General features: G+C 39.1%; 1 protein-coding gene across 3 annotated transcripts; it reads right to left on the bottom strand.

Annotated features, from left to right (window-relative positions):
• Nucleotides 1–40: 40 nt before the first annotated feature.
• On the bottom strand, nucleotides 41–23,734 carry LOC112043994 (erythroid differentiation-related factor 1). Of its 3 annotated transcripts, XM_024079707.2 has the most exons (17): nucleotides 23,536–23,734; nucleotides 21,607–21,788; nucleotides 20,866–20,974; nucleotides 19,520–19,657; nucleotides 18,679–18,814; nucleotides 16,669–17,197; nucleotides 15,596–15,771; nucleotides 11,981–12,141; nucleotides 10,877–11,017; nucleotides 9,437–9,565; nucleotides 7,840–8,488; nucleotides 6,848–7,015; nucleotides 5,109–5,328; nucleotides 4,132–4,312; nucleotides 2,745–2,884; nucleotides 2,060–2,217; nucleotides 41–1,074 (listed from the first exon to the last, which is right to left on the bottom strand). In XM_024079707.2, the coding sequence occupies exons 1-17, from the start codon at nucleotides 23,575–23,577 to the stop codon at nucleotides 692–694; spliced, it is 3,642 nt and encodes a 1,213-aa protein (XP_023935475.1). In that variant the 5' UTR covers nucleotides 23,578–23,734; the 3' UTR covers nucleotides 41–691. The 3 variants fall into 3 exon arrangements, with proteins under 3 accessions (XP_023935475.1, XP_052745029.1, XP_052745030.1); XM_052889069.1 differs by lacking the exons at nucleotides 21,607–21,788; nucleotides 23,536–23,734 and having other exon boundaries at nucleotides 20,862–20,974; XM_052889070.1 differs by lacking the exons at nucleotides 18,679–18,814; nucleotides 19,520–19,657; nucleotides 20,866–20,974; nucleotides 21,607–21,788; nucleotides 23,536–23,734 and adding an exon at nucleotides 18,159–18,269.
• Between the last annotated feature and the right edge of the window lie 13 nt (nucleotides 23,735–23,747).

The raw sequence follows: 23,747 nt of genomic DNA, 5'->3' as shown, positions 1-23,747 counted from the left end.
TTATTTTTTTTTTCAATATTAATTAAATGAAATAAAACGATTTCTGTATTAAAAAACAAACATTTATTTTAATAAGTTATCTACTTAACACTAAAGTATGAATGGAAACTTTTAGATTTGTCTAATATTGAAAAATGATGATATTGTAATTTAGTAAAGTAAGGTATGAGTAGAAGCACATAAACAAGCTATTTACAAATAAAATTGAGGTTTTACAAAAATAGACAGTAATAAACAAAACACATTCCTTTGTAATTCGGTTAAACCTTAAAAAGAAGCCATATTAGACCTATTCACATGTGTTTTGTTATTGCTCAATCATCTCCTCTATCTTCCTGTAAAAGTTCCAGTAAAATCAGTTCAGTCGTTCCAAAGATTAGCTCGGACAAACTGAACAGACAAAAATTAAAACAAAAAAATCATTTTTTTTCTTTTCAAATCACAACTGAAAACACAGACAGACAATTCAATTTTATTTATTTAAATTGATGATTAGTTAACATTATAAAAAAAAATCATTTAACTAAGGACATTAAATTAAGCAGAAATGCCTATAACTTTTTTACACTGAGATTCCAGAAAAAAATACAGACAGAAATCATGTCATCAGACACTAGTGACAACCCCATACCAACCGTTTAAGATATTAACTTTAAAATATATTTCATAAAAATGTCTTTATTAAAACTAACTACTCAAAATCCTTACTAATACCGTCCATAGACACAAGAACATCGCATATACTAGAGGCGTACGCACGAATATTATCATCTTTCCTAATCCTCAGACTCGCGGAATATAATTTCTTGTACATGTCTGTCATCTTTTCATAGTCTTTGTTAGATTTCGATATGCAATATTGTATGATGTTTTTCAATATAAAATGTAATCGGTTCTCGTATAGTGCTAGAAGGCTGTGTTCGTTTTTTAAGGTTTTTTCATCTGCCTCTTCTGGTTTCGGCGTTTCTTTATGCTCTTCGGGATCTCTGTCTTTGAGCACTTTCATGATCGAGTGACATTGACGTAAGAGTTCTATGGCGTTTTGGAGGGATTTCAGCTTTACGTTTGGTGATACTGGAATGAGAGAGATTTTGTGTTACTTTCAACGGAATTTAAATATGAAGTCATATCCACTTCAATATCCAACAATAGGCTACTCGCCTGCTGTATAAAACTAAGAAGATTTTTTGCACAGAAGCAGTTTAGATGCCTAGAAACTTTAATCACTTTTTTATTTGTGAAAATAACCTCGTAATTGTAACATTTTTACAAAACAAAATATTGTATTTTTATCACGTCATTCGCTACAAGGCATCGGTTTGTGATTGGCGCTTGCGGTGACGTGATATAATCACATCACTGCAAACGCCAATCACGCTGTTATCTCTGTGAATGACGTCACTTGCTAATGTGTTGTGTTTCGGCGGCAAAAATTTTACGTAGATTACGGGACAAAATAAAATATAGCTTATAATACTTCCATAATTCAGTTTAAGCACTGTTTACAAAAGAGGCAAGTAGCCTATTAAATTGACTCGATTTCCGAATCACGAGGAAGTCTGCTTTACATAAACAGAATTAAGGGCTAGCATTAACTCTATTGGGAACTTTTGATCCCGCGAACGTTTGACAGCACATGTGGATCAGGATGATTTCTTCCCACGGACGTTTAGGTTTTTGTTTGTCTGGGGAACGGGTATTATATTTCACGTTTGTTGGTTGCATGGATGAATTGATGGAAAGATTGATGATGTGAGAGTGGTTGATTCATGAGGTGGATGGATGTCTCGTGCATTGAAGCATGGCTGGATAGATAGAGTGGATAAAAGTGTAGACGGATAGATGTGTGATGAATGATGAATGGCAGTATGAACGAATTGATGGATGGGTGAATAAATAAATAATATCTATATACATGGAAGGATAGACGGAATGAATGGATGAAAGTGTGAATTTATAAATATATTAATGTATGGTGGATGAATGTGTGTATTAATGAGAAGGTAAAGGTGTGGATGGATGTATGGATGGATGGATGGATGGATGATATGACACCAACCAGCGGCGTGCGCCTCCAGCGCGGCCACGTGCTCCAGGCGCACGGTGAGGAACATGGCGGCGTCCTCGAGCGCGGCGAACTGCATGGCCGCCTTCTCGTACTGAGCGCACGTCGCGCTCAACAGACTGCGGCGCCGAGGACCGTCCTCGCGCGTTACCCTATAGACAAGCATTCGATATCATATGAGGATATGATTGGAAAAGGGGAGTGTTTGTTAACTGTGAAAGACGTTTTTAGCCCTACACACCACGTTCACAAGTGCGTGACTCCACTCAAGGTCATACTCTGCCACTTTAGGGTCTTATTTTGGTTACAGTTTGATTTGTTAATTAAGTTGTCCTGACAAATATTGTAAATCAAAACCTATGCTCCACATTGGTTTTCCTATTTTATAAATCCACCTTTGAAGCTTATTAATCCTCATTTCATTTTGAACAAAATTGCTCTTAACATTGTTTGCTTTCAATGAATACCATAGTAGATATCATAGATTTAAAATAACTCGGGCCACTTCCTGAAAAGCACAACCGAGCCGGTGGTAACGGCGACATTCCTTTACATCCTGAGAAGCACAGTACGTTCCGTTGTAGACTTCTTAATGGGACCTCAGCAGCGTTGCCGAGGGGCCTTATGAGGCCCGAAGGCAAAAGCCGAAGAAGAGATGGGCGGAACGACTCTCTCTCACCTGTACTGCGAGTGGTAGAGCGAGCCGAGCCGGTGGTAGATCATGGCGGCGCGGAACTGGTAGAGGTACTGGCGCGGGCCCGGACTCAGCAGACAGTACTTGAGCGCGTGCTTGAACGCCTCCGCCACTTCTGTCACCTCCTGAGAAGCAAAGGAAGAAGGACTTTATTGTTACAAGTTATTCGATTCCAGGTGGTATTAACATTCATTATTTATGAGGGTATTTGATGACTTGAGCTCAGTTGTTTGTTAGGCAGCGTAGATACCGTCACGCTGCCAGTCACGTTAGTGATTTTGTGCAATTAAGTTTTGTGTCGTAACTATTGTTTATCTTAAATTGTTCAGGGAAGGTGAGTGTTTTCGCATCTCGTTAATGCTCTCAAGGTCACAAGTCGTGGGACAAGCTAAATATGTTTCCTCTACCACAAAGTAATCGTAGAATCACTGTCGCTGCTTCCCGGCATGTTATAATATTGTTAGAATCATAATCAGGGTATATATTTGTTATGCCGGATATCATACTAAAATGTACTTTTAGCAGAATCAGAAGTGGATTACAAAGATAAGAAAACCAATGTCGAACAAAGGTTATGATTCACTTAATTAACACAACTTAATTAACAAATCAAACTGTAACCAAAATAAGACCCTGGAATGACAGAGAATGACCTTGAGTGACGTCACGCACTTGTGAACGTTGTGTATAGGGTTAAAGACGTTTTTGACACTTAACCAACACTCCCCTTTTCCACTCAAGTCACTCTCCCCGCCTATCACAGGTAACCCAAAAAGAATTACACACCAAAAAATGTAGACGGCTCGAACGTCACGAGCACACTGAAGTGTACCGTCCTAGCTATCCGTGTCACACACTCGCAAGGGTGTGGAGGAAACAGTTCCGGGGTTGGTCCCCTTTGCCCCTTTCCCTTTTTGGTTGCAGACGCCTGCCGTGAATACGGTCAGGGTCATTGGGTAGCCGTTTACAGGCTGAAAGTGGGTGATCAGGGAAGATCACCTGGCCTGGGTTAGTCCCGCTTGTGGGAAGCCCGGCCCCGGTGAATGTGGTTAAGCCACTGTGGAAAATGGTAGTCTGCGAGAAATGATAGAAGGTGAAAGATACCTTCTAAGGAAAACTTTAGTTAGGGGAGTCTATGTTTTTAGAATAGCATCCCGAGGGAATGCTTTCTTATCGGGGGATCTCCTGTGATATGGGGCTATGCCCCTGATGGACGTCGAAGTCGCTGTGTCCGCTCGCAGAAAAAGTTTTTCCGCGAGCCACCCAACGAATTCATCCAGGCTTTCAATCTTCAGGTCCCTGGCTATGGTTGCATTTCGCACAACGAGCGCCTTATATCTCAAGTCGTACAGTACAATAACGAGCAGCTCACATTGGCGTACACCCCCGGACAGTCCTGCATGAGCACGGCGCGCGTGTAGAGGTGGCAGGACAGCTCCCAGGAGACCAGGTCCCACACCGACGTGGCGCCGCACGACTCGCGCGGCCCCAGCAGCTTGAGCGCCGACCGGTACAGCTCCTCCGCCTCGCTGTACAGGCTGCGCTTCTCCGAACTGTAACATTTTGGTGATAGCCCAGCCCAGGATATTGTTTGAGCGAGTTTAATGTCAGTTGTCATTTCCAACCTCAGACTAATTACATAAAGACCTGCCTCGCAAGACATTATTTTTCTGCCAAAGTATATGATCAACGATCTTATGCGATTATAAACACTGTCTCTATAGAATCGATGTTTCACAGTTTACAATCGTGTCCGTCGGTTAAAAACCTCCGTAAAAATACCTTTTTGTATACTTAAATGCTGTAAAAAACGAACAAGATTTCATACATATCTTATTCTAAACTAGCAGAGTTTAGAATAAGATATGTATGAAATCTAAGCTCGTTTTCCTTAGAAAATGGCAGAAAATTTTGTTCGTGAATTTGAGTGCGATACTAGTCCTTATGTATTTAGTCTGAGTTTCCAACAATGGCTTATGGCCTACATGGCCATAAAAGCCAGCCACACTCACGTAAAGAACACCAAAAACAAGTCCATAGGTTGTTATTAGTTCTACTCGTGTATTGTTACAAGTGTATCCATCAGATATGACCTTTGCCTTCGAATCGGAGGGCGCAGATTCGCCTTATTCACCTTCAACTTTTCAGGAATGTGCATTTTAAGAAATTAAATATCACGTGTCGCAAAGGGTGAAGGAAAAACATCATGGGGAAACCTGAATTTTTCAATTCTTTGCATGTGTGAAGTCTGCACGTCTGCATTAGGCCAGCGTGGTAGACTATTAGCCTCATTCTCATTATGAAAGGAGAGACGTGCTCAACAGTGACCTGAATATGATGTGTACTCACTTGAAGCCGCCTTGTACGCAGTGCGCCCTGAAGCGCATGTAGCGCGCCTTGTTGCAGTAGAGGAGCGCCAAGTTGGGCACGTCGTTGACTTGCGTGAATATCGCGGTCGCCTCGTCCAGACACTCGGAGGATCGACGGGACAGTACGCTGAACTGCTTGTACATCAGCTTGGAGCTTTCGTCCCTTTGGTCCGACTCCTCGAGGTATTTCACATAGATCTCTAGAAACAGAAACACAAAACTGTCTTTAGATCATCTAAAGACAGTTTTGTGTTTCTGGTAAATTCTGTTAAGACTAAAATAAATTTCATATGCATAAATTGATTGATAAACCGTGATTGATCTTCTAGTGGATCTTCTCTCTTCCTTTTTAGTTGTGTACATTTTAAGAAATTAAATATCACGTGTCTCAAACGGTGAAGGAAGAACATCGTGAGGAAACCTGCATACCAAAGAATTTTTTCATTCTCTGCGTGTGTGGAGTTTGCCAATCCGCATTGGGCCAGCGTGGTGGACTATTTGTTATATATTCTCATTCTGAGAAGAGACTCGAGCTCAGAAGTGAGCCGCATATGGATTGATAATGTAAGCGCCATAGACGCTTCGACGAAGCCCTGAAGTGTAGCGAGGTTTTTCGTGTTAGAACCTCAGATTACTGAGGCTTACTATATTCGTGCGTTCTTTTGCGCTACGACGAATTTCAACACAGCGCAGGTGTGGCATATTACGTTAATCCGTTGCAACGACGTAAAGCAACGCACTAATGAGGCATTGCACTCAAAACGACCGACAATGCTTTCCAGAAAACGACCGACAATGCTTCCCAGGAAACGTCCGACAATGCTTCCCAGGAAACGACCGACAATGCTTCCCAGGAAACGACTGACAATGTTTCCCAGAAAACGACCGACAATGCTTCCCAGGAAACGACCAACAATGCTTCCCAGAAAACGACCGACAATGCTTCCCAGAAAACGACCGACAATGCTTCCCAGGAAACGACCGACAATGCTTCCCAGGAAACGACCGACAACGCTTCCCAGGAAACGACCGACAATGCTTCCCAGGAAACGACCGACAGTGCTTCCCAGAAAACGATCGGCAATGCTTTCCAGGAAACGACTGACAATGCTTCCCAGAAAACGACCGACAATGCTTCCCAGAAAACGACCGACAATGCTTCCCAGAAAACGACCGACAATACTTCCCAGGAAACGACCGACAATACTTGGCAGGCAACACAAACACAAGCTACGCAGCGTCATCCAGCGAAGATGAGGTTTCCAATATCTGATGTCACCCAGACGTGGGTTAAAACCCAGGATCTCCTCAACCGTTACAGAATGGTCCTGTAAGCCGAGGTCCGAGTCTCAGAGGAGACGCCCTTAGAGTCGTTCCGATCACATCTTCTGCTTCTGCCTTCGGGAAATGAAAGACTATTTTCAACAAAAATTTTGACTAATAATTGTAATCATCGACATTTTAAAAATTATGACATGACATTTCTCTTTTATTGATTTTTTTTATTGTTATTTTGTTTCCCTTTTGTAGCATAATATAGTATAATAATCTTATTGCGAAAGCGATTTAACGGCAAAACATGTTTGGATCGAAATGTATGTTTAATTTTACTAACCATAAAAATATGTATAACCCATGTTTATAGCAAATAAATAAATTATTATTAATAATGCTTCTGCGGTCGGCACTTGCACAATCAAAAAAAAAAACTCAACTCACGCTGCGCATCGTTCATGTACCGCACGGCGAGCTCGTTGCACACGGACGCGGTGCGGCGCCGCAGCTCGTCCCGCTTGCGCGCGTCGTCCGCGCTCGCCGCGCCCGCGCGCCGGTAGTACGCGCACGCCGACAGCATCGCCTCCGTCTCGCTGTCGGGCAGCTGTATCTCTGATAATACATAACAGAGCATTGCTTTAGTCTCGCTGTCTGGCAGCTTTATCTCTGACAAATACATAACAGAGCATTGCTTTAGTCTCGCTGTCGGGTAGCTTTATCTCTGACGAATACATAACCGTATGTTACAAGGGCTGTAAGGGGGAGGCTAGCGCCAGTCAGTCTCCCCATCTGCTAACCACATTCCAGTGGTGCACCCAGCAGATGGACTGACGAGGCTCTCATATCACCGTTTGTGGAGACCATCAAATGGAGTACAGTAGAACCCGTTTAATACCATTTCGCAGGGACCCAACTAAAAACGCGTCTTAGACGGGAAAGGGACTATACGGGTGGGGGATAGTGAAAAATATAACGACTAATGAACACATACATAGTTATAAAAATTAGTGTATTTGGTGTAAAGACTACCTAATTATGCAACTTAAAGTAATCACTTATTCTGGTATGGCAAAAAGATTTAGAGAAAGACAGCGGGCAATGGAATGCGCTATGCTCAGAGTATTTCTGAGCATAGCGCATTCCATCAGAATTTAGAAGATCTTCAGAAGAATCAAAACCTCTGACATAGCTCCACGAGTCGCGGTGCTAATGGGCGGGGCACGTAGTTCGATTGATAGATATAGGTGCTGGAATGGCAACCCTGCACTATAAAGCGCAGTGTTGATCGACACCAAGTGGACTGACGACATCAAGCGAGTCGCAGCGATTCGCCGGATGCAGGCGGCGCAGGTTCGTGATTTTTGTAAGTCCCTACAAAAGGCCTATATCCTGCAGTGGGTCACAGACACATTCACAAAAAAACACAAAAATCTCACCAAGCTCAAACTCCTCTCCAACCTCTCCGTCCAACTCCTCAGCCATATCATTCTCAATCTCCATTTTTATCTGACCATCAATCTCGTGGTCCCTTTCAAACTGTATCCTGAACTGCGCCAAATTCGGCCAATGTTTGCTCAATTGGAAATAATTGTCACCAACACGACCAATGAGACAACTGGCATCGACCACTCTGCTTTTAATTATCATATTACTTAACAACCTTTGGCATTTATTGGCCATGTCTATATATTTCAAGGAAAACCCATACTGTTCATGCGAGTAACTGTATTCGGCCAATGTTGCATATGCAAGACAAATTTTTTCATATAATAAAGTCTTTAAATGTAGTTTCCAAGCGAAATTGTCGTCTCTATTCGGTTCGTGCCAAGTGGGAATCGTTTTTTTGTCTTTGCGCACTAGAATAGCGTTTTTGTCTATGGTCGAATTTGTCTCTATCAAGTAGTTTTTAGATTTGTCGACCTTTTTCTCCCTCTTGCGTCGCCTGCTTCTAGAGACGTGCTCTTTCGTGTCTTTGGTACGTTTCAACGGTTCGTAGTTCATTTTAATCGGTTCGTAAGGGTTCGCCATTTTGGGGTTTTGCTCCTCTATTATAATCTGTTGTTTTAGACGTTCCCGCTCCTCCTCCTGTTGAGTTTTGCTAGTTATTGTACACGATTGGTCAAAATACAGAATTAATTAAATTGTTTAGCTTAACAATTTAATAAGTAAACTAATTTAAGCTGTTAGGTGAGTTTTTAGTGTTACTCGATGGAATGACTGACAATGACTGTTTTTTTATATTGAGATAGCAGACGCCTACGGTTTCACCCGCGTATTTCCCGTTTCTGTGGGAGTATGGAAATAAAATATAGTCTATTTTACTCGGTGAAGATGAAGAACAGATAGGCTTCCTATTATTAAATAAAATCAGAATTGGTTTAGTAATTTCAGAGATTAGCCAATGAAACCTCAACCTTAACGGACTTTTTAAAAATGTCAAGTGACTTTGATTGCCGTATGTTCAATTACACAAAAATAAACAGATTGTGTAGACATAAGGAGTCCTTCGGTCCGGTGGCGTAGGGTCCAAAAGAAGGGTAAAGATTTAGGACAAAATAAACAAAAATGCTTTCTTAAAATAAATGGGACAGTGACTTAACCTATGTAGGATGTTTCCAATTCTTGGGCGCAAGCTTAACCAGGGAAAATTTGCTGCTTCTAATTCAATTCAATTCACATTTTTTATTTTTTATGTTAGCTGTGGCGTCACACGGGTCTCAGCTGAAAATCAGCACCGTATTATGCTTGTATATAGTACACGGTATATGCTGAGCTGTACATCCTTTCTTTTTTAAGGGTTACAGACAGACATGCTGTCTTTAGGAAAGGGTACTGTTTGTAACTTTTAAATTTGAATAAATTTATTTTCTTTCTTTCTTTCTTTCTGAAAAGAGATAGTGGTTTACCTACACTTTAGACAGTTTTAATTTCACGCGTAAGGGGCCACTATAGTCCAGAGGCCCCGTAACATCGACTGATATCGCGGCAGCTACGCCTATACCTTCGGAAGAGTTTGTCTTAAAGTTAAATGACCTTGGATTTATTGATGGTGAGATGGTGCAAAGCCTTCAGTCCCTGTAGCGCATGCCGCAGCGCGCGCCCGCAGCGGGTAGCCGCTTCGACTCCCAGACCTTTTTCGGGGTCCGTTTTGGCTTTTTCGTCCTATAAGCGGTAGTAAATTTATGAACTACACATACAATACCCGTCTCATAATTAAAAAAATCATGACCAACGTGTAGAATGTAGTGTACATTCTACTATAACATTTAAGCATAGGGCTAACAAACCCAAACTCTAAAATCAATATTTGGCGACCACAGACAAAAACCTATGGAAATAAAAACATATTATGAGAGGGTGCTCTACTGCTCAGTTATCTAACAAGCTTCCAAACTCCAGTAAGGAGTTGACCAACATAAAAGCATTCAAGAAATCGATTAAATCCTACATCCTCACAAACTTGGGACAAAATATTGAAAAAACAATGTAATTAAAATTTTATTACAATAATGCATGCTGTCTGCAAAAATGACCATATGTTAACTCTAAGTTAAGTGAACAGTAGGTTCTTTTTTGGAGAAATAAATATCTTTAAACCGAAGTGTTCCATACTTTGAGCAGCAATAGAAATTACTTCTCCCTTTAAATTAAAATTTTCGAAAATCTTTTCTGAGTTAGTCTCTAAAGGAACAAAAGGAACATTATGTTGAACATTGATATGGTAAACAATCTAAATAATTATGTAAATATAAGTTTCCCAAATTGTTTGATGTGACCACTTTCATTTGTCTTTTTCGTCCAGTAGGTTACCTATTAAGGTTAACCAGAAAGCAATTTATAAAGTGTTTCTTAAAGCAGCAAGCAAAATTACTTCTCCCTTTAAGTTTAAATTTTCCAAAAAAAATTCTGAGTTCTAAAGGAGCAAAAGGAACTTTCCGTTTAACATTGATATGATAGACAATCTAAATAATTATGTAAATAGAAGGTTCCCAAACTGTTTAATGTGACCACTTTCAAAATTTAACTGATTCTGGTAGACCTATAATATATTTTATATTTTACAAAATGGATATAGGTGATCGAACCTATCAATGAAGTCTGACTGCTTCAACGTGGAGTTACTGAGGCTCTGCTATTTATGATTATGCACTTACAGTGTTAGAGCCGTGATAGCCCAGTGGATGACCTCTGCCTCCGATTCCAGAAAGTGTGGGTTCGAATCCAGTATTGTGGATGCACCTCCAACTTTTCAGTTGTGTGCATTTTAAGAAATCATATATCACGTGTCTCAAACGGTGAAGGAAAAACATCGTGAGGAAACCTGCATACCAGATAATTTTCTTATTTCTATGCGTGTGTGAAGTCTGACAATCCGCATTGGGCCAGCGTGGTGGACTATTGGCCTAACCGCTCTCATTCTGAGAGGAGACTCGAGCTCAACAGTGAGCCGAATATGTGTTGATAATGACTTACAGTGTTATTGGAAGACTGCCTATGACCGATGTTCCTTAACGCCAGTCCACGCACTTGTAGCGCTAGTTCCGTATTTTCAGTGCTGCTCTCTCGCTCGCACTCACCCGCGTCGATATTTTCCTCTCGCTCGCACTTCTCATCCTAACATGACAGAAAAGACTAGCATATTATTTTTAACAACTGACAATACGGAAAAATAAGTAAAACAAAAACCAAGTTAAGTTGGTACTTCATCTTTTGTGTTAGTTATCGATCTCCTATTAAAAAGTGGATGCACAATCAGCGACCAAAAAACATCCCCACTCAATGAGTGCCAAACACAACTTTTTGGCACTCAATTCAAGTAGTCGCATTTGCAAATTCAACCTTAAACTTGTTTAAGGTTGAATTTGCTCTGAATTGGGAATGATATTGATTATTGGACTATATTTAATATTTTTTATATTAGAAAGGTATAATTTTCTTTACCGATAATTCTAAAACTGGCAAAGCAAAATTGTTTTTGAGTGAAATTTTCGACATGATTGTACGTCCTTTTATTATAAGAGGTCAATGGTGTAAGTACATAACTTGATCGAATGTTTGGCTGTATGTATTTTTATTTATACTGTTTCTTCCATTTTCACACTTTAAAATATCTCTTTCGTACCATTGCAACCAAACTGACAACGATATTTTCAATCATTATTGATATTAAAATATCACTCGCTCTTACGTTGCCATTGGAGAAAGAGAGGGCGATATATTTTATTCCTTTTTTTATTCTTTACAAGTTAGCCCTTGACTACAATCTCACCTGATGGTAAGTGATGATGTAATCTGAGATGGAAGCGGGCTAACTTGTTGGGAGTAGGATGGACAATCCACACCCCTTTCGGTTTCTACACGACATCGTACCGTAACGCTAAAACGCTTGGCGGTACGTTTTTGCCGGTAGGGTGGTAACTAGCCACGGCCGAAGCCTCCCCACTAGCCAGACCTGAACCAATTAAGAAAATCTCAATCGGCCCAGCCGTGGATCGAACCCAGGACTTCCGTCTTGTAAATCCACCGGGCATTCCACTGTTTCGTTACCACCTATATTATCATCACCTATATTATCACCTTGTCTGTGGTGTCGCTCATAATCTCGACTTTGTCGCTCGTCTCTTCCTTGTACACGTTGCTGTCTCTTTCACACCCACTGTCTACATCAGAAGTGGGACGACCGGAGAACTCCGCATCGTTCCCGAAATCTGACTCGTCTTCCGATTCTGAGCTTTCATCTGAAAAATAGTCACATTTTGCACTTAAAACAGAAATTAGAACTAAAGTATTCCATGAGTAATACTCAGATAAAGGTCAAGAAATTTACGAACCCTAAAAGTCAAAGTCAAATTTTGCCAATAAACAGTCAAGGTCATGTGCTAAAGATATTTGGCAAAAGCAAGTCTTTAAAGTAAAAGTAATGTTCTCAGATTTTGCCAATAACTGATCCTAAAAGTCAAGGTTATGCTTCAAGAATTTTGCCAATAACTAAATAGTCTTGCACACCAATTTCGCAAATAACTATAGTCAAATTGAGTAGGTATTTTAAACTATGTAAACAAACAAAAACAGCTGACTCAGGGGTGCTCAACATTTTATCATTATTTACGAATATTATCATGAAATAAAACTTCCTGTGATAAACAAATATTTTTTTAATTCTATATTCCTATATAATATATCCTGTTATTTATCAAACAGATAATGCTTCACTTATATTAAGGGTTCCGTAGGCAATAAAGAACTCTTATAGTTTTGTTTCTTTATTATGTAGAAGCAAGCATAAGGTTTCCTCGACATATTTAAACACATTAATCAAAACGGTTTTCTCGGAGGACGATACGGGTGATTGATTCGTACGTTTCTTTTTTGGTGACGGAAACAATAGCAACGCGGAATAACTGCTCCGGCTAGTACCAGGCTCCGGTTCACTAATTTTCGTACTAAACTAAATAAAATTAATTAATTAAACTGATAAAAAACCCGACTGCATAAATGATAAAAAAACTGAAAAGAAAAAAAAAGCTCAGTCCAGAAGTGTAGAAAACAATTAGAAAACAGTCGGGACCTATTATATTGAATAGAATGATTTTCGTCTACATTTTTTATTAGGTCCCGACTTTAGTTTGATCAATTTTTATATCATTTATGCCGGGTTTTTATATTTGTTTAATTAATTAATTTATTTCACACTTTTTAGTTACGATAGATGGTGAATTTCGGATTTATTGGTTACGTTTGTTACAAAGTACGATAATGTATACCTAAGTCCAACCGAAATTAAGTAAATATTCAAAAAATCTACGCAACCCTCGGTGGCCGAATCCGACTCGCACTTGTCCGATTTTTATAATCAATATATTTCTTTTAGTCTATTTTAGGTGTTTTATAACTACACTTCATAAACCTCGCACATTATAGTCGTCCGCCTCGCGTATTATGTATAGACTTAATTAATATTAGAATTAATAAATAACGTTTTCCTAATTGTAGTTTTTTTACATGGTCATGATATACTATTTTGAAATTCTCACAAAAATCCCTTGAATTTGATTCGCATGTTGCAATATTCACAAAAAAAAACTTCACCCCGATTCTATAGCGTCTCACAGTCGTCTTGTTGGTTTTTTTTTCTAATTTCACCTATCTAAGAACACTTGGGTTATTAAAACAAATCTAACGTTATCTGAATTACGTAAATCCGTTCAACGGTTTGGAAGATATGAGGTAATAAAGAATATTACATACATACATACAAGATACGCGCGAAAAACATAACCCTTCTTGCAGTCGGGTAAAAACAGTAAACAAACAACAAATAAACTATAATTAACAATAACAACGAAACGAGAACAAAACGAAATAACAAAAATTACAAGGGAAGAAAATACGCACGACAGACTGGATTTAGTTTAGTTAATCATTAACGAATACTGATATATAAGTAGGTTTATTAGTCATAGACAGCAAATAAAGTAGTGTTCTGTGCTGTGAAGTGTGAACTGTCAAATGTCAAATCTTCTTTCACTTATTAATACAAAATCAAAAAAATTATCATAGTATATGGTAATTCTGCAATAAATGAAAGGTTAAATTCACATTAAAATAAAAGAAATCATCGTTTTAATTACAACTTCTTTCTTCTTTTGGTATGAAAATACGACATTTATAAAATAATTAAAGTTATAATTTAATTTTATAAATGCACATTTAATACCCATAAAACTCAATATCTTTATTTTTCATAATGGTTTGTGACTCATGTCTGCTTGGGTTCTTTTTATGTCGTTTGTATTGTTTTTGTGCAAACTCTATATATTTAACATAGAGGAATTAGAAATGGAACTGGATCGCACCCAAATGCAGCAACAAAATTGTCTGTCGTTTTTTGAAGGGTACGAGGTAAACTCAGTCATCTATAATATTTAACAAAAATAAATAATAAAATATTTAACAAGAATAATATAATCTGTACACAGAATATTAAATTAATGGTTCGATGTTTTGCTGTTTGTTCGTTCGTTAGAAGAATAGTATCTATTTTTCTTTTAGATATTGTTTTTATTACAAATTTATTATTTATTATAATTATGTTTTTGATGACCTCCGTGGCGCAGTGGTATGCGCGGTGGATTTACAAGAAGGAGGTCCTGGGTTGGATTCCCGACTGGGCTGATTGAGGTTTTCTTAATTGGACCAGGTCTGGCTGGTGGAAGGCTTCGGCCGTGGCTAGTTACCACCCTACCGGCAAAGACGTACCGCCGAGCGATTTAGCGTTCCGGTACGATGCCGTAACCGAAAGGGGTGTGGATTTTCATCCTCCTCCTTACAAGTTAGCCCGCTTCCATCTAAGAGTACATCATCACTTACCATCAGGTGAGATTGTAGTCAAGGGCTAACTTGTAAACAATAAAAAAAAAAATCTTAGATTGCATCATCGCTTACCATCAGGTGAAACTGAAATCGAACGTCACGTCATCTTTTAGTGAATTAGAAGTTGTTGACCATTTTTATGCCATTGAACTACTTACTACACAAACCGGAATGATTAGGGAGTTTTTTCAGTCGACGAAAACGATTACAACAATGAAACATCGATACGATATAAGTATACACGCGTTAGATCGTTGATTGATTGACAGAGAGGTAACGTCTTGCGAGGCAGGTCCTTCTATAATTAGTCCAAGATAATTAATTAATTGTATGTGAATCCGGGCTCAAAAGGGCTAGAACCCAGAGCCGTAAAGCTTATTATTAAAAATAAAATGTATGTGAATCGAAACGAAAAGTGTCGCCTAAAAGAACCTTTTTGAGTAGTGATATTGTTGTGTAAAAAGCCTAAAGTTGTGGACTATAGTCCTAAAAATCAAGGCCATGTGTTCGACAATTAAGCCTATAACGGAACCTACAAAAACAAGGTCATGTGCTCAAGAATTCTGACAATAACAAGTCCAAAACTCAAGGTAATATGCTCAAGAATATTGCAAATAACTAGTCCTAAAGTCAAAGAATATATGCACAAATAACTAGTCCTAAAGTCAGGATTATATATCTCAATCATAATAATAACAGTCAAGGATAAGTACTCAAGAGTTTTGCCAATCAGTAGTCATAGAAGTCAAGGTATCATGCTCAAGAATTTCGCCTTAGTTGGAGAATAAAGAGGTTTATTAGACACGTCCAAAAAATTACCTTTAAAATTCGGGCAAGCAGGATTAGTGATGGCCGGTACATACAAATCTGACAGCATATAGTGCGAGGAGGCGACGATTTGTGGATAGCGCTCCACTTTCAGCAACTCCACGACATGCTCCAACAGTTGGCGGACATGCTTCGACCTGTTCATTAGGCGCATGTTTCGTGCTACTCTGAAAAATATTTTATTTATTTATTTTTATAATTATGTCTGGTCCTGAGAAGTAGATGTTTTTGTGAAAGACCTTGGTCAGGTAGGACCAACCTTCATGTTATTTTTGGTGCCAGACTTCATTGCTGTTGCGGTTTGAAGGGAATACTTACTACTATTTTACTTATTACACATACAATACAGAGGCATATGAGGCTTAACATCCCCCTTACCAGTACGAGAAAATGTCTTGTGACGAGAGACAATCAACCAATCAATCAAAAATTGATAAATAGTGCCCAATTCCAATCCATTGCGGCGGAATCGATAATATCGTACGACGAAATATGATATAATGATGTATTGGGTAGTATATTTATGATATACACTGGGCAGCTCTTTATAGGATGTGTTCTTTGTAAGCCCTAAGAAATGTCTGTTATTAGCGATGGTTTCCACATAATATCAGGTGGTACGGTCCTATCATGCAATTTCTGTCATAACTCAGCATAGCTATGTTTCGGTCTGAAATGCGTGGTGGTGAAAATAATAAGCCATGATTACGAAAATGGGTATTATCACTGTAAATGTATAAAGTTATATATTATAATATCCTCAATGGACTGCTAAATTACTGAACTAATTTTAATCAACTATTCAAACCAATTTTCACAAAAATTTGCAATTTGATCCAATTTGAAAGGTAAGGTAGGTTAGGGGTAGGGTAGGGGTAAGGTAGGGCTGTGGTAGAGTAGGGTAGGGATAGGATAGGATAGGGTTAGGGTAGAAGGAAGTGCACATAAATCAAAGCGAAGCTTGACTGGGTCCGCTAGTTGCTACCGTATATTTTTCTTATTACACTGGACCTAAATAAGAAGACTAGTCAAAATGCACTAAAAAAACTAAATACATATCATACCTATATAACAACATAGCGACAGGCGTCGTGAAAGGATTGTCCATGGCATCCGGGCATAGAGTGGTCAAATCATAGAGTTTAACCACATCATCGTGCGGCCCTTTGAACAGCCAGTAAGTGTGGCCAGCTTTGGTCGCATTCGATTTCAAAAAAGACAGTATATTTTGGGCAACATTCCTTATGACTTTTGGGGAAAATCTACTGTTTTCCATATTGGGCAAATCCTCAGTTTTCATTGGCTCGTATTTCTGGACTATTCCATCTAAATGGTAGCACATTAAGACTTCTGGAACATTGCACATAAGGTTGTCCAACCAATAGTCTATCCCTGTGAGTACGTTTATAGATTCCCTCGCGTCTCGCAAACGTAGACTCACGCAAGGTCGGTCTTTGTCGCCGAAGATTGGTAAGTTGCTGCCTATCAACATGTGGATGTCTTCGAAAGTCCAGTGCACATTTCGGTTGAAGTTTTGCTCATTGGTTGGTTCTGAGGCCTCAGGGCGTGTTTCAGGTTCTGGGAGAAATGGTCCTGGAAAAAAGAATTTTATCGGATACAGAAATCACAGATGGATTTCTTCAAAATCTACAAACGAAATTCTTGTCAGTTACACCATTTATAACTCAAGAACCGATATAACAAATTTACAAACTGCATTTAAAAAAAATATTAGTTAACAATTACTTTGACGTTTAGTACATTAAGTAAGACTGTGACGTCACAAAATGGACGACAGCGTTTTTGACGTTTGGAAAATTTGAAAAATTACATGATTTTTAAATTAAGTTCTATAAAAAATCCTTAGATTTTATCAATTAATATCAATATATTTCGGAGCCTTATTCCATGTATTTATGTATTTTTGATAAACGATCCGTTTATAAAGGATTTGTTAACGTGACGTCATGAAACAGTTGAAATAAAGACCATCATGACCGACAGACGTTTTGGCGTATTGTCAAGAACATCTATACTAATATTATAAAGCTGAAGAGTTTGTTTGATTGAACGCGTTAATCTCTGGAACTACTGGTACGATTTGCAAAATTCTTTTAGTGTTAGATAGCCCATTTATCGAGGAAGGCTGTAAGCTATATATTATCCCCGTATTCCTACGGGAACGGGAACCACGCGAGTGAAACCGCGCGTAAAAACTAAAATTTAAATAAAATTAAATTTAAATAAATTAATTTAAAATTTCAATTTTCAATTTTATTTTATTATTTTTTTTTTTTCAATTTTTAATTTTCAATTTCAATTTTTTTAATTTTAAATTAATTTAAAATTTCATTTCATTTCATTTTCATTTTCATATCTCAAAAAAAAAATTTTTTTTTCAATCTACTAGAACGATAATGAACTATTTATGACCGTCTAAAAAAAGTGTCAACTATGAATGTTATTTAAACGGGTACATACCACGATAAAACGACGAGATTTAAAGTTTAAAATCATCAAGTGTCAACTAGCCTATCATGGAGTTAGTGTGTACCGGGTAAACACATGGGCGGGTGCGGCGTCTCAGAGGGCACAACTAGCCTATCATGGAGTATGTACCGGGTAAACACATGGGCGGGTGCGGCGTCTCAGAGGGCACAACTAGCCTATCATGGAGTATGTACCGGGTAAACACATGGGCGGGTGCGGCGTCTCAGAGGGCACAACTAGCCTATCATGGAGTATGTACCGGGTAAACACATGGGCGGGTGCGGCGTCTCAGAGGGCACAACTAGCCTATCATGGAGTATGTACCGGGTAAACACATGGGCGGGTGCGGCGTCTCAGAGGGCACAACTAGCCTATCATGGAGTATGTACCGGGTAAACACATGGGCGGGTGCGGCGTCTCAGAGGGCACAACTAGCCTATCATGGAGTATGTACCGGGTAAACACATGGGCGGGTGCGGCGTCTCAGAGGGCACAACTAGCCTATCATGGAGTATGTACCGGGTAAACACATGGGCGGGTGCGGCGTCTCAGAGGGCACAACTAGCCTATCATGGAGTATGTACCGGGCAAACACATGGGCGGGTGCGGCGTCTCAGAGGGCAGCGGCTGCGGCCGGTGCGCCACGCTGTGCGACAGGAACTTGTGCGTCAGCTGCAGCGCCGAGCTGGGCCGCGGCGCCAGCGTCAGGGCCATGCGCTCCTGCCCACATAACACTTTAATATAACCTGTGGCCTATTTTCTTCGTCTCTTTCTTTTGTTGAGAGAAGAAACGTAATATTAACCCTGTCGCTTTTAGTCCAGTGTCTTCATGGAATATATTGTTGAAGCATGCTAGGCTTACTGGTAGCTGGTGCAATAAGATCACCTTGTATCTTATTTACATAATATGTTAATTTTACTGGAAAGGAGATGGTACATTTCAGGTCCCCTCTAGTACCCCGTATCATTAAAATTTAAAAAATACAAGGATTTTATTAAAATTTATTAAAGTGAGTAATTCTAAGAAAATAAAAAGAAATAAATAAAATAGAAACCCCAGTTTTTGAGATGGCGCCCATAGAACAACTATGATAAAACAATTGACAGCAAACGTCAAATCGATTACTGCTTTGAAAACGCCGTCAATCCGCCATTATTACCCTTAGTAATGTTGCATTTCTTGGGAGATAATGAATATTATTTCGAAAGAATTAAAGTAAATTCGTACATTTGTATAATCAAAAATAGTTAAGAAAAATATCTTCTTTTATTTCCGCTAGGGTACAATGATCGATCCTGGGCTCCATACAATTTTGGACCATCTACTTTTAGTTTATTTTTATTATACAATAACAAGTTATCCCTTGACTCCTCCCCCTCCCTTGATCTATCAATCCTCCTCCCCTTGATCTATCAATCCTTTACCTTCTCCGACATGGTCTTCAATATGTTCTCATAGAAGAAGTCCTTAAGCCACGACCATTCCGACTTCATCAGGTATTCGTACACGTCAAAGTCATCCAGTAGCAGGGTGTTTTCCACTCGGTGCACCATCATGCTCACCTGCAATTAGTTGGATTTCGATAAATATCCAATCAAAAACAGGAAGAAATTTTATCCTCAGAGAGATGTCATAATGATCATTATCAACCCATATTCGGCTCACTGCTGAGCTCGAGTGTCCTCTCAGAACGATAGGGGTTAAGCCAATAGTCCACCACGCTGGCCCAATGCGGATACGCAGACTTCACACACACAGAGAATTAAGAAAATTCTCTGGTATGCAGGTTTCCTCACGGTGTTTTTCCTTCACCGTTCACACGTGATATTTAATTTCCTAAAATGCACACAACTGTAAAGTTGGAGGTGCATGCCCCCAACCAGATTCGAACCCACACCCTCCGGAATCAGAGGCAGAGGTCATATCCACTGGGCTATCACGGCTCTCTATGACATCATCAGACAGGTGTAATTATGCCTAACAAAGATCTAGCTAGCTAAGTAGCCAGTTCTTGAACTTTACTCGTACTCCGTAGATGGTTGAAAATCACTTTTCTATACTATGAGTATACGAGTATACGAGTATGAGTTTCTATACTAAATGGATGGAATGGCCCCTAGTTATGACTGATCACCTGTCTGGCCTCGTCAGACGTCCCCTTTATAAATAATACTAATATTATAAAGAGGTAATATTTGATTATTTCAGTGGTTAGGTTCAGTAGTTTCAGACCATATTCATAGCACACGGCTCTGAAACAACGAACCGATTAGAAATAATCTTTTACTGTTGGGTAGCTACACTATCCCCGAGTGCTATAGGCTATATTTTATCCCCGTATTGCTACGGGAACGGAAGCTACGCGGATGAAACCGTGTAGTGTCTCCTAGTTCTGTCACATAAATATTGTAGGAAATAGTAGTCTGAGAGAAGGGAGTTAGAGAGGGGTAACGCTCGGAAACGACTTGCGGCTTCAGTATGCTCGTGGCGTTCGAGCCGTCAACATTTCTTGTTGTAATTCTTTATGAGTTACTTGTGATAGGCGGGGAGAGTGACTTGAGTGGAAAAGGGCAGTGTTAGTTAACTGTTAAAGGATCCTTCAACCCTACACACAACGTTCACAAGTGCGTGACTCCACCTTGACCTGTTTTTGATCATAACCTTTGTTAGACATTGGTTTTCTTATTTTTTAAATCCACTTTTGAAGTCTTCTGCTAAAAATATATAATTAAATTATTTTGTTTGATTTGTAAATAAAATACATACTTACAGTCCCATTAGGCTGATAAGGAAGCTTCAGCAGTTTTTTAATGCACTCGGCATCTGAGATCACATCTACCTCGCCTACGCAGTCGGGGAACATGTGAGCCATTCTGAAACTGTAACAAAGATTTTTTTAAATTAAAACTTTCACAACATCGCCTTGACATAATATAATTCAAATTCGCCTCTCACCGTCTATATGCTTAGGTTTTTGATAGGTTCGCAACAGATTTTAACGCGATTTCATCATAGGAGCGATTCAAGAGGAAAGATTACACATACAGTTTAACATTAATTTCCACGCGAACGAGGGTTGCAGGCGTCCGCTCTTAAAAGTCACTGGATTTGGCTGATATTTGGAATGGAGATAGATTATACATGTAGCTTGGATTAATTCTCACTTTCACTCTGCAAAAATTTATTATGAGACTCTTAGCATTCCATGGATTCACTGTGTGTGCCAGGCCCATCGTGAGGTAGAGAAAAACTCAGAGCAGACCCCGGACTTGTGACAGGTGGGTGTAGGGCTAAGGATGTCCTTAACAGCTAACTAACACTCCCCTCCTCTGCTTGTGTTATTCTCCCTGCCTAGCCAAATTTGGTAAAGTCCTATTAGAATAGCTTTGGATACACATTCAAATTTATCTAATAAATAAATAAATAAATAAATAAAAATGAAAAATATTGAACTTGCTGCAGATCTAGTGATGAAATAACATTTGATATTAATTTATTAATTCACAGTTACCTGGACAGGCCGCTATCTCTGGTCAATATCTGTTTCAGTCCGTAGGTATCTATCCCACCCCAGTTGGAGGGTGGCAGGTTGATGTCTGTGTTGCACTGCAGGCGAGCATATCCCACAGGACTCTGGAAGGCTGTGTACTTCACCACGGCCGTTGACTTCACTCCGGGGGAGGGACTGCGGTCCTTTGAAAGAGAAAATTTAAATCAGACAGTCTGAAAATATCTGAAGGATCTATGGTACTGGGTAAAAATATAGTTTTTTGACGGCCTCCATGGACTTAGAAGACAGAGGTCCTGGGTTTGATCCTCCGCTGGGCTGATTGAGGTTTTCTTAATTGGTTCATGTCTGGCTGGTGAGACGGCTTCAGTCGTGGCTTGTTACCACCCTACCGACAAAGATGTACCGCCAAGCGATTTAGCATTCAGGTATGATGTCGTGTAGGAACCGAAAGGAGTGTGGATTGTCTTCCTACTCCTAACAAGTTAGCCCACTTCTATCTTAGATTGCATCATCACTTACCATCAAGTGAGATTGTAGTCAAGGACTAACTTGTACAAAAAAGAAGAAAAGAAAGAGTTTAGATTTATGGATTAATTTGAAATCATTATATTTATTTTTTATTAATCATTAGCCACAAAAACAACTATGGCTTATTGATTTTGCTGAGCAAAAATCCCATATTTACTGGACTATGGTACATAAAGTATATGTTACATGTTGTTAAGTACCTCCATCAGGTATGAGCCCTTACTATTGGTCAATATGTTTTGGCCAACCCTTCAATAAATCTCATCATTTGCATTAAAATAGAACACCATAGTGTAAAAGGGTTCAAAAAAATTGATAGTCTGAAAGTACTTTAACAATTCAAGGGCCAATTTTCATTGAATATATCTCATGGACATGACTTCTTTATATTTAATTGTTTACAATACATTTAAGTTGAGCCATATAAATTATTATTGAAGGTGTTCCAGAATGTTATACAAGGTAAAAGCTAGGGTGACCATTTTATTAAAACTCCAAAGCAGGACATGCAGCTGCCGAAATTACAAATAGAACTGGACATTTATGTGTTGATCTCTACTGCAAATTAAATCAAGATTCCTATATAGACATTAGTACAACAATGCAATTACACACTTTGAACATCATTACATTCTTCTGTTTTGTGATGTGCTGTCTCCTGTACTGTGGTTGTCAACCATTATGGCTACCAATTCAAACTTTGGAAGCACCAGTTCAGAACAATGATTTTAAGCTCATATACCACATCATGTACCACTCCACATTTTTTTTTTTTTTTTTTTTATTCTGTACAAGTTAGCCCTTGACTACAATCTCACCTGATTAAAAGTGATAATGCAGTCTAAGATGGAAGCGGGCTAACTTGTTAGGAGGAGGATGAAAATCCACACTCCTTTCGGTTTCTACATGACTTTGTACCGGAACGCTAAATTGCTTGGCGGTACGTCTTTGTCGGTAGGGTGGTAACTAGCCACGGCCGAAGCCTCCCACCAGCCAAAGTTGGACCTCCAAAGTTGCCCTAACACATTCTATACCTGAAAACCTGAAGGACAGCGATTAAGCAATCATGCACTTTAGACTGGAATATATATGTATGCTACCTCAAGGCAGAAATAACCATAGCATTTAAATCCCTGTTCAAGCTGTCACAAACATTTCTAATACTACAAAAGAGCCCACATAAGATGAAAGTGACCAGTTAAACTTTGTTATGGGACACACACTTGCTTAATCGGGCACCTATGCAGTATACACTGAAGCTCTGTTACTGGTTTTGTACGATACTTTATTAGTAATAACGGGTTTCGCTGAGAAAAACAGACATTTGAGTTAAATTCGGAATAGTCCTGCTAAAATCGGAGAGTATGGTCGTAGCAATATTAAACAGAAATTAAAGGTAACCTTATTGCGATTGCAGTCGCTTTCGTTCTCGCAATCTTCCATGGTTGAATTTATTAGACGATCGTCGCAATTAACCAACTCACTAATTATCCGAAATCGGAACTAATTAATTAAAATTCAAATTGTTTTCAATGAAATTAAACAAAATTTATTTGGAAGTTTACTATTGATATTGAATTTGAAAATTCTTGTCAGTTTGACTTTGACGTTGA

This window comes from Bicyclus anynana, chromosome 24, assembly GCF_947172395.1.
Source record: "Bicyclus anynana chromosome 24, ilBicAnyn1.1, whole genome shotgun sequence".
Taxonomy (NCBI): Eukaryota; Metazoa; Arthropoda; class Insecta; order Lepidoptera; family Nymphalidae; genus Bicyclus; species Bicyclus anynana.
The sequence above is the reverse complement of the archived record's forward strand: the minus strand, read 5'-3'. Positions and strand labels throughout refer to the sequence as shown.